Below are 12,152 nucleotides of genomic sequence, written 5' to 3'. Positions count from 1 at the left end.
GATTTTTATTTGAATTTTCTCCTTCAAACTTTGCTTTCGTCAAAGAATGCTCCATTTGCCGCAATTCCAGCGTTGCAGACCTTTGGCATTCTAGCTGTTAATTTGCTGAGGTAATCGGGAGAAATTTCACCCCATGCTTCCAGAAGCCCCTCCCACAAGTTGGATTGGCTTGATGGGCACTTCTTGCGTACCATACGGTCAAGCTGCTCCCACAACAGCTCTATGGGGTTGAGATCTGGTGACTGCGCTGGCCACTCCATTACAGATAGAATACCAGCTGCCTGCTTCTTCCCTAAATAGATCTTGCATAATTTGGAGGTGTGCTTTGGGTCATTGTCCTGTTGTAGGATGAAATTGGCTCCAATCAAGCGCTTTCCACAGGGTATGGCATGGCGTTGCAAAATCGAGTGATAGCCTTCCTTATTCAAAATCCCTTTTACCTTGTACAAATCTCCCACTTTACCCCAGACCATCGCATTACCTCCACCATGCTTGACAGATGGCGTCAGGCACTCTTCCAGCATCTTTTCAGTTGTTCTGCGTCTCACAAATGTTCTTCTGTGTGATCCAAACACCTCAAACTTAGATTCGTCTGTCCATAACACTTTTTTCCAAACTTCCTCTGTCCAATGTCTGTGTGCTTTTGCCCATATTAATCTTTTCCTTTTATTAGCCAGTCTCAGATATGGCTTTTTCTTTGCCACTCTGCCCTGAAGGCCAGCATCCCAGAGTCGCCTCTTCACTGTAGACGTTGACACTGGCGTTTTGCGGGTACTATTTAATGAAGCTGCCAGTTGAGGACCTGTGAGGCGTCTATTTCTCAAACTAGGGACTTTAATGTACTTGTCTTGTTGCTCAGTTGTGCAGCGGGGCCTCCCACTTCTCTTTCTACTCTGGTTAGAGCCTGTGTGTGCTGTCCTCTGAAGGGAGTAGTACACACCGTTGTAGGAAATCTTCAGGTTTCTTGGCAATTTCTCGCATGGAATATCCTTCATTTCTAAGAACAAGAATAGACTGTCGAGTTTCACATGAAACACTTTTTCTAGCCATTTTGAGAGTTTAATCGAAGCCACAAATGTAATGCTCCAGATTCTCAACTAGCTCAAAGGAAGGTCAGTTTTATAGCTCCTCTAAACCGCAAAACTGTTTACAGCGGTGCTAACATAATTGCACAAGGGTTTTCAAGTGTTTTCTAATCATCCATTAGCCTTCTAACACAGTTAGCAAACACAATGTACCATTAGAACACTGGAGTGATGGTTGCTGGAAATGGGCCTCTATACACCAATGTAGATATTGCATTAAAAACCAGACGTTTGCAGCTAGAATAGTCATTTAGCACATTAACAATGTATAGAGTGTATTTCTGATTAATTTAATGTTATCTTCATTGAAAAAAAACAACTGCTATTCTTTAAAAAATAAGGAAATTTCTAAGTGACCCTAAACTTTTGAACGGTAGTGTAGGTATATGATCTAATGAAATGGCTGGTCCGGTGTATAAACATGTCAAATTATTAAAGGGTAGCAAAACTTCACGCGTCAGTGACATGCCAAAAGTTTTGATTGGTGGGGGTCAGAGCACTAAGACCCCCACCGATCGCTAGAATGAAGTGGCCTTGGGATGGAAGTGTTTCTCTTAATAGAAAGTCTGAGCGCATACACCGCTACAACAGCTTTCAGAAAAAAGCCAATCAGAAAGAGCAACTCAGTGCTCACCCGAGCGCTTCTGCTGCTGTGTTCTAGCGATCGGTGGGGCTCAGTGTGCTCGGACCCCCACTGATCAACAAACTTCTTACATGTCAGAAGTTTTGAAGGTTTAGTTACCCTTTGAAGGCTGGATTACTACTAACGAGTTTGACTGCCTCATTTTGATAAAATAGCGCTATTTAGCTTCCCCCTTTTTCCTTCTTGAATGCAAAACACAGTGGAGCCTTGTTGTTCAATCTGCTAGGAAGCAGCAGCCACCTCATCACTTATTTGAGCTTAATAAGAGTTGTGCCTGGATGTCGCACAAATCTCAGGTGAGTTTAATTCTTACACCTGTATCGATTTACTTAATCTTTGGAATTTCTGCACCATGAGGTGAAACTCTTTAGGGTATGTTCACACGTCAGCGTGCGTTACGGCTGAAATTACGGGGCTGTAAAACAGCACCGTAATTTCAGCCGTAATGCCACGTTGAGGCGCTTTTCGCTGCGTCCATTACGGACGTAAATGGAGCGGTTTTTCCATGGAGTCAATTGAAACCGGCTCCATTTAAGTCTGAAGAAGTGACAGGTACTTCTTTGACAGCGGGGCGTAACAAAAATGACCGTCGGAACAGAACATCGTAAGACCCATTCAAATGAATGGGCAGATGTTTGCCGACGCTATTGAGCCGCATTTTCGGACGTAATTCGGGGCTAAAACGCCCGAATTACGTCCGTAAATAGGGTGTGTGAACCCAGCCTTAATGTTTTACAGATAGTAAGAAGTCTAAAACAAGGCAGGCTCATGTGACATCACTTAAATTAGTATGAACGCGTAAAGACTGCACGCAACAAGAGAAATCTGATAAGGGATACCAAGTGCATTAAAAAAATTAAAAAAAAAACTTTGAAAAGTGATCCACCTAAGATGCTACATTACCCCTTTAGTAATAAGCTAACTACAGACAATACTAAAGAAAAAAACCAGAAGACAGATAAGTAATATACCCTTACCTTAATGGCTTTAATTGCAGATTTAGTTATCAGAATCATTTTCGCTCGAGAAATTGGAGGCTTCATATCCATGAGGGAAAAGAGCTAGAAACAAAAAAAAAACAAAAACACATTACAGTTAGCAGAAAGTGAAAAATGCTTAGTAGGGCAAGTTATCACATAGAAAAGGGGACACGGCACCACATCGTGCAAATTAATCAGGGTGAATTTGGTAGTAGAAGACGGTAGTGGAGTCTCTCACCTGGTCAGGTTATACCAATAACCAGGTAGTTTGTAAAGAAAACTGTATTTACTAACATAACATGAGTGCGTACGCGTTTGAACGCCGGTCTGGAGTCTTCCTCAGGCAACTTATAACAGTAAAAACAGAAAAGACATCGAAAGGCCTGTATGGTGGGTCCGACATACTGTAGATCACGGGGCAATGAAGTATGTATATGATACAGGTCACTGCTACAATTCAAAAAACACCTTGATCGGGAATTCCTCACTATTAGGCCGGATTCACACAAGCATGTGCATTTTGCGCGCGCAAATATCACCATATGATGCGTGGCTGCGTGATGCACCCTCAAACAATTCAATGCCATTAATTCATGTATTTCGATACTAAGCTATTCTTATTAGAGCAGGGCTGCGGCATTGTAACACAGCCATTGCCCCGCTCCTGACAAGTTTGCGCCGCTATTCCACTGAATGCTGCGATCAAAGCGGACCGCTGCATTCAAGGGGTAAATGAGGGGGGGCTACACCTTCGGATCGCGTCACATGGAATCCCTGTGACACGATCGAGGGACATACCATATATAGGCAGACAGCCCAGGGTCCATTGAAGGACCCCAAGGCTGTGACCATATTTCCTGTTAGTACACAGGTATGTCCGAACAACTGCCTATCAGTGCACAGGCTAATGTACTGGTATATAGCTATATGCCAGTACATTAAAGTTAAAAAAAAAAGTAAATGTTAAATAAAAATAAAAGAAAAAAAACAATACAATAACCATTAACCCCTTCAGGACTGAGCCTGTTTTGGCCATCAGGACGAAGCCGATTTTTCAAATCTGACGTGTCCCTTTATGTGGTAATAACTCCGGAATGCTTTTGCCTATCCAAGTGATTCTGAGATTGTTTTCTCGTGATATATTGTACTTTATGTTAGGGAAAAAATGGTCGATAAATTCAATATTTATTTGTAAAAACCACCAAGATTTGGAGAAAATTTGCAAAAATTAGCATTTTTCTAAATTTAAATGTATCTGCTTGTAAAACAGATAGTAATACCACACAAAATAGTTACTAGTTAACATTTCCCATATGTCTACTTTAGTTTGGCATCGTTTTTTGAACACTTATTTTTCTGGGACGTTACAAGACTTAGAACTTTAGCAGCGATTTCTCATATTTTCAAGAAAATTTCAAAAGGCGATTTTTACAAGGACCAGTTCAGTTCTGAAGTGGCTTTGAGGGCCTTATATATTAGAAAGTCCCCATAAATCACCCCATTTTGAAAACTGCACCCCTCAAAGTATTCAAAACAGAATTCAGAAAGTGTTTTAACCCTTTAGGCGTTTCACAGGAATTAAAGCAAAGTAGAGGTGAAATTTACAAATTTCATTTTTTTTTTTACAAAATTCATTTGTAATAAAAAAAAAATTCTATACCACAGAAGGTTTTACCCGAGAAATGTAACTTATTATTTATTGCCCAGATTCTGCAGTTTTTAGAAATATCCCACATGTAGTGCGCTAATTTACTGAAATACAGGCCTCAGAAGCAAAGGAGCACCTAGTGGATTTTGGGGCCTCTTTTTTTAGCATATATTTTAGGTACCATGTCAGGTTTGAAGAGGTCTTGTGGGGCCAAAACAATAAAGACCTCCCCAAAAGTGACCTCATTTTGGAAACTACACCCCTCAAGGAATTTATCTAGGGGTATAGTTAGCATTTTGTACCCACAGTTTTTTTGCTAAATTTATTTGAATTAGCATGTGAAGATGAAAATCTACTTTTTTTCTGAAAAAACTTAGAAATTTTTAGTTTCAAGGAATAAAAGAGAAAAAACACCCCAACATATGTAAAGCAATTTCTCCCGATTGTAGCAATACCCCATATGTGGTAATAAACTGCTGTTTGGACCCACAGCAGGACTCAGAAGGGAAGGAGCGCCATTTGGATTTTGAAATTCTGATTTTGCTGGAATAGTTTTCAGTGCCGTGTCGCGTTTGAAATGCACTGCAGAGAACAAAATAGTGGAAACCCCCGGAAAGTGACCTCTTTTTGGAAACTACACCCCTCAAGGAATTTTTCTAGGGGTAAAGTTAGCATTTTGACCGCACAGTTTTGCTGAATTCATTGTAATTATTCTGTAAAAGGTAAAAATCTACTTTTTTTCTGAAAAGGTAGCCATTTTTAATTTTTACAAGGAATACAGGAGAAAAAGCACCCCAACATTTGTAAAACAATTTCTCCCGATTACGGAAATATGCTATATGTGGTAATAAACTGCTGTTTGGACCCACAGCAGGGCTTAGAAGGGAAGGAGCGCTATTTGTCTTTTGGAGCTCAAATTTAGCTGAAATGGTTTTTGGGTGCCATGTCGCATTTGCAAAGCCCCTGAGAGGCCAAAACAGTGGAAACCCCCCAAAAGTGGAAATTACACCACTTAAAGAATCTATCTAGGGATATAGTGGGCATTTAGACCCCACAAGTCTTTTGCAGGATTTATTAGAATTAGGCCGTGAAAATGAATATCGACATTTCTACCACTAAAATGTTGCCTTTTTTTCAATTTCGCAAAGGATAAAGGGGGTAAAAGCTGCCAAACATTTGTAAAGCAATTTCTCTAGAGTACGGCAATACCCCACGTGTGGTCATAAATGTTTTTTCATTAGAAAGTAATTAACCCTTTCTGGACTGAGCCATTTTTTTCTTTTCCTTTTTAGTTTTTTCCTCCCCGCGCTCCAAGAGCCACAACTTTTTTATTTTTCAGTCAATAGAGCAGTGTGAGGGCTTATTTATTGAGGGACGAGCGGTCGTTTTTATTGGTACATACAACTTTTTGAGCACTTTACATTTTTAGGTAGAGCCAAGGTGACCAAAACAGTGATTTTGCCGTTTTAAATGCTTTATTTTTCACGTGAGACGCTCCATACATCACCCCCCACACTACGACATGCTATGTCGTGGTGCGCGAAGGGGTTAATGAGCAGCGGATGGTGCGGAGTGAAAATTACAGTTTTACACGCATATGCCATTTTAGTGCACTACATGTTATGCCCAGTTTGTGCCACTGAAGACAAATACCTCAAAATATTAACCGGGTTCTCCCGAGTATGGCGATGCCATATCTATGGATGTAAACTGGTGTTTAGGCACGCTGCAGGAAGGGAGGGAGCAGCATTTGGCTTTTGGGGCGCAGATGTAGCTTGGTAGTTGTTCTGTTTGGGGTTTTGCTGGTATTTCAGTTTATAATTTGGGGGTATATGTTATCTTTCCGGAGTACATCAGGGTATAATAAGAGCGTATAATAATGCAGTAAATAAATAATAATCCGCAGATATGTGGCCGGTGTCGCACTGATAAACGGCGCCCAATCTTATCCGCTTTTGGAACACTCTGCACATTTTGCATCGCCATATTCTGAGAGCCAGAACAGTTTTATTTTTTCTCCACCGGAGCTGTGTGAGGGTTTATTCTTTGCGGGACAATCTGTAGTTTTCATTGGTACCATTTCGGGGTACCAGAAATTTTTTGATCACGTTTTATTCCATTTTTTGGCAAGCAAGGTGACCAAAAAGCATCAATTCTGACAATGTTTTTTATTTTTTTTTATGGCGTTCACCCTGGGCTATAAATTACCATATTTTATACTGCGGGTCGGTAAGATTATGGCGATACCAGATGTATATAATTTTTTTATGTTTTGCAGCGTTTGTGCAATAAAATCACTTATTTATAAAATAAATTATTTTTTTGTGTCACCATATTCTGAGAGCGATAACTTTTATTTTTCAGGCAAAAAAGCGGTGTAAGGGCTTGTTTTTTGCGGGCGGGTTGTAGTTTGTAATGGTACCATTTTGGCGTACATGCGACTTTTTGATCACTTTTTATTGTATATTTTGGGAGGGTTGGTAACCAAAAAATTGTGATTCGGGCACTGTTTTTCGTTTATTTTTTATGTGGTGTTCACCGTGCGGTAAAAATATTAGTTTTATAGTTGGGGTCGTTACGAATGCGGTGATACCAAATATGTGTACTTTTTTTAACGTGTTAATTTTTTTCCTATAATAAAAGACTTATTATAGGAAAAAAAGCATTCTTTGTTTATGTCACTTCTATCTTTTATTTTTACACTTTTTAAAAACATTTTAATTATCTTTTTTTTAATTGTTCCACTAGGGGACACTTAGGCTATGTTCACACGGAGTATTTTGGGGGAGGAATATCTGCCTCAAAATTCAGTTTGGAACTTTGAGGCAGATATTCCTCTCCCTGCACGCCGATTTTCGCGGCAATTATCGCGCCGTTTTTCGCCCGCGGCCATTGAGCGCCGCGGGCATAAAACAGCGAGATATACGCTTTCTCCTGCCTCCCATTGAAGTCAATGGGAGGTCGGAAGCGGAAGCGCCCGAAGATAGGGCATGCCGCTTCTTTTTCCCGCGAGGCAGTTTTACTGCTCGCGGGAAAAAGACGCCGACGCCTCCCATTGAAATCAATGGGAGGCGTTCTCGGGCCGTTTCTGCCGAGTTTTGCGACGCGGTTTCCGCGTCAAAAAACTCGGCAAAATACCCCGTGTGAACAAAGCCTTAGACTTGCAGCTCTGATCGCTGCTGGAACACATTAGACTACACACGTAGTGTAATGTGTTCTGTCATTGTGACGTGACAGTCACACTGAAAGGAAGCATCGGAGGACCGGCCGGAGGCTGATCCTCCGAGGCTTCCGTACATGGCAACCCGGAGGTCATTGTCTGGCCTCTGGTTGCCGTGAGAAGGATCGCCAGCCCCCGCAAATACATGTGGGGGGCTGCCGATCCGCTGTAAACCTCTTCAATGTGGTGATCGCAATCGACCACCGCATCGAAGGGGTTAACTGCCGATTTCAGCGGCGACAGGCCGCTGATCGGCAACGGAGAGAGCAGGGCAGACACCCTGCAGAGTTAACAGCCGCTGCGGTGTAGCGCCGCGGTTAACTGTCAAAGCACTGACGTTACTGAACGTCAAGGTGCGCGAAGTTACTGCACACATTGACGTGCATTAACGTCAAGGTGCGGGAAGGGGTTAAAAGAAGTCTCAATACATAAAATCTGCACATTCGGTATAGTCACGACCGTAATAAATTTATAGCGTCATTTATGAGGTTTACGCCGTTATAAAATCGGCTCTTTCACTTATTAATGTTTATTCCCCGTTTTTGCATCACTTTTAACCATTGAAATTATTTCCTTAACAGGGGACCTGGATACTCAAAACCGCTGATCATGCGATAAACAGGTTGGGGAGTGCAGCGACAGGATGCTTGCTGTCTGTTATGCAAGTTGCATTAATAAAGAAGTCTCCATTTTAATGTCCCCAAGGCTGCGGTAACAAGTGCGACTCCCTGCTCTAAGTGAAAACTCTACCGGTCTCCATATTGGATGCTAGAGCCATCACTAGGAGGGGATGGGCTGGCAGCAGAGCCCAAACCAACAAACATGAAGAGGCAGCCTCCGTGGCACTTTGGTCATGCCATCCTGTCTATACTATACTACCTTCCACACTTGAGTATTCAAAACTGCTGACAGGTTCCCTTTAGGCTATGTTCACACAGAGTATTTTGCAGGAGGAATATCTGCCTCAAAATTCCGTTTGGAACTTTGAGGCAGATTTTCCTCTCCCTGCACGCCGATTTTCGCCCACGGCCATTGAGCGCCGCGGGCATAAAACACTGTGAAATACGCTTTCTCTGCCTCCCATTGAAGTCAATGGGAGGTCAGAGGCGTATACGCCCGAAGATAGGGCATGTCGCTTCTTTTTCCCGCGAGGCGTTTTCGGGCCGTTTTTGCCGAGTTTTGCGACGCGGTTTCCGTGTCAAAAAACTCCGTGTGAACATAGCCTTAAGGGGAAAAGAAGTTGTATTTAGTAAATCCAATTACAAAGCAGTGGCTAAATTGTGTGAAATGGGAAAGAATGAAAATATATTAGGGACCAGGTATGGATAAATCACTGTAGACTGTAGTTTTGTTAGAAGACATTTCATAAAACTCAATATAAAGCAAACAAAAAGCAATATGCCAGCAGCAACATTCTAGGTGCCCTGGCTACCTGATACATGGGAGTAGCCCATACCTGGTACAGAAAATCTTGAACCATTGGGCAGAAAGAGTAACCATTGTAAAGGGAAATAGGCGATACATTCATATTGCCTATGCATCAGAAACAGCAAACATGCAGTCAAAGAGCTAATACACGGCCATAATAAAGTATTTTTCGGACTATAAGACGCATTTTTTAGCAACAATAAATCTTGCCACGAACGTGTTTTATTCTGACGCATGTGCCTTTTTATGGCACTGCATCTGAATAAATCTGAGCGGCCGGGAGCAGTTAAATCTCCCTGCTCTCAGCTACCGGAGGCATGCTCGAATGGGCGGGAATCGAAGTCAGTATATATCCCGCCTTACACTGACAGGAAATAACACACTGCAATACAGAAGTATTGTAGTGTATTATAAAAGTGATCAAACTGCATAATGAAGTCCCCAAGTGGGACTGAAAGAAAAGTTTGCTTTTAGTGTTTTATTAAAATAAATTGTGTGTTTGTGTTTTACTTTCTTTCTAACTTTTATTTCACTGTGGGGGCTGCCATTTTTTTTTCTTCTCCGTATTTGTCGATTAACGACACATACAGAGATGGAATACGGCACATGCATCCCCATAGTGAATGCGAACGGGAGCCGTTCCATTCACTATAGCGTACGCCATCTGTGTGGGAACGGCACATGCGCCGCTCCCACACAGTCCAAAAGGAAGGTCTTTGGCCGAGTGACATCCGGCGCCATTTTCATGTGGACCGGAAGCCGCGGCCGAACAGTAAGATTACTACTTCCGGTCGCGGCTTCCGTCCATATGTTCAGAAGCAGGGACTAGGAGCAGAGGCAGCGGCAGGAGCAGATAAGTTATGTTTGTGTATGTTCGTGTTATACTGTGTGATTACCACTGTATCTAATCCTCCTACACGGTGTATTCGCTCAGAAAATGGCCGCACACAGTGTGGGAGGTTTGAACATTCAATCCCCTCCTTTGTCCTGGCACTAGCCAAGATAAAGGAGGGGGGATTGTTTGAGGACGCTAGAGCGAGTGTGTCTTCTCAAATTTTGCAACATAAAGCAATGAGGTTGCTTTACCACATGCCAATGCTGCAATTTTGGGAATTGCTCCCTCTAGTGACCAGCACATGGAAATGTTATAAATTAGAATCTAATTTATAATATTTCCTGACTAAACATTGTTCTAATTTTATAAATATTTTAGTCATTTATATACTAACAGTTCAACTAAAAAAAAATTATATATATATATATATTTTTATTTTTTTTCTTCTAGCGACACATTCCCTTTAAATAGCTTGGTCATTAGGCCTAAAATAGCCTGGTCAGGCATTTATAGCACCATTTTGGGGGTACATACAATTTATTGATTAACTTTTTTTGGGGACAGGGGGATAGAAAAAAGCCCTGAAATGTTGCCACTTTGGGGTCTTAAATTTACACACTTTAAGGCCTCATGCACACGACCATATTTTTTCCCACCCGTAAATACTGGCGTAAATACGGGTCCGGTGTCACACGTATTCGACCCGTTTTGCACCAGTATTTACGAACCCGTGCCCGTAAATATGGGTCCGGTGTCACCCGTATTCCACCCGTATTTACTGGCACGTTTTTGGCAGCAAAATAGCACTGCACTAATCGGCAGCCCCTTCTCTCTATCAGTGCAGGATAGAGAAATGGGACAGCCCTTTCTGTAATAAAAAGTTAAAGAAATTCATACTTACCCGGCCGTTGTCTTGGTGACGCGTCCCTCTCTTCACATCCAGCCCGACATCCCTGGATGACGCGGCAGTCCATGTGACCGCTGCAGCCTGTGATTGACCTGTGATTGGCTGCAGCGGTCACATGGTCTGAAACGTCATCCAGGACGTCGGGCCGGATGTCGAGAGGGACGAGTCACCAAGGCAACGGGCGGGAGACCGGACCGGGCTGGAGGAAGCAGGAAGTTCTCGGTAAGTATGAACGTCTTATTTTTATTTTTTACAGGTTTATTCTGATCGGTAGTCACTGTCCAGGGTGCTGAAAGAGTTACTGCCGATCAGTTAACTCTTTCAGCTCCCTGGACAGTGACTATTTACTGACGTCGCTTAGCAACGCTGCCGTAATGACGGGTGCACACATGTAGCCACCCGTCATTGCGAGAGCTCCATAGACTTCTATGGACTGTCCGTGCCGTTATTACGGCCTGAAATAGGACATGTTCTATCTTTTTCAACGGCACGGGCACCTTCCCGTGAGAAAACGGGAAGGCACCCGTCGCCAATAGAAGTCTATGAGCCCGTTATTACGGGTCGTAATAACGGGAGTTTTTACGGTCGTGTGCATGAGGCCTAAGTGTTGTTTTTTTTAATTTTAGGTATTGCAACTTTTACGCAGCAAAAACATTTTCTAAATTTTTTTTGCGTCGCAATATTTTAAGGACCAGAACATTTATTTCTCTACTGACACAGCTGTATGAGGGTCGACCGGTTATCGGTACCATATTGTAGACATGTGACTTACATTTTTTTGATAGCAGGATGAACAGTAATTCTGGCATGTTTTTTTTATTTCATTTTTACGCCATTCACCATGCGGGTTAAATAATCTAATCGTTTTATAGTTGGGGTCGTTACGACCCCCAGCGATACCAAATATGTAACAACTTTTTTTTTTTTTGTCCCACTAGAGGACTTGACTATGCAATCTTTTGATCACTTTTATAATACACTGCAATACTGCTGTATTGCAGTGTACTGTGGCTGTCTATGTAAAACTGGCAGGCATTTATCAGGCCTCTGGCATGGCCTAACATGCAATCACTAAACGCAGACCTGGGGGCCTTTGTTAGGCCCCCGGCTGCCATTAAACCCATCAGCATCCTGTGCCGGTGGGGTGAGGGGAAGCCCCCTCCCTCTAAAACAAATCAGATACAGTGGTTGCTATTGACCGCCGCATCTAAGGGATTAAATATGTTCAGAGGCAGCTGCTAGTGGTCTCAGATTGATGACCTGAAGCCCGAGGCTGTTGCCAACAGAAGAACTATCCTGAACGGCTTCTGTAAAAAAAAACTGTATGTCGGTCTTTAACCCGTTAGTGACCGGCCCATAGTCTTTTTATGTCGGTCACTAACGGGCCTCATTCCGATGCCATAGAC

General features: G+C 42.5%; 1 protein-coding gene across 1 annotated transcript in view; it reads right to left on the bottom strand.

Annotated features, from left to right (window-relative positions):
- The window catches only part of SCAF4 (SR-related CTD associated factor 4), a 176,884-nt gene that overhangs the window by 130,696 nt on the left and 34,036 nt on the right, over positions 1 to 12,152 (bottom strand). The window contains exon 2 of the mRNA XM_075854538.1: positions 2,706 to 2,789. Coding sequence (XP_075710653.1) covers positions 2,706 to 2,789 — 84 coding nt within the window. The remainder of the gene's footprint in view (positions 1 to 2,705; positions 2,790 to 12,152) is intronic.

The sequence above is a fragment of the Rhinoderma darwinii genome, chromosome 2, assembly GCF_050947455.1.
Source record: "Rhinoderma darwinii isolate aRhiDar2 chromosome 2, aRhiDar2.hap1, whole genome shotgun sequence".
In the NCBI taxonomy this organism is placed as follows: domain Eukaryota; kingdom Metazoa; phylum Chordata; class Amphibia; order Anura; family Rhinodermatidae; genus Rhinoderma; species Rhinoderma darwinii.
Note: the sequence above shows the minus strand (reverse complement) of the source record. Positions and strands in the feature narration are given on the sequence as shown.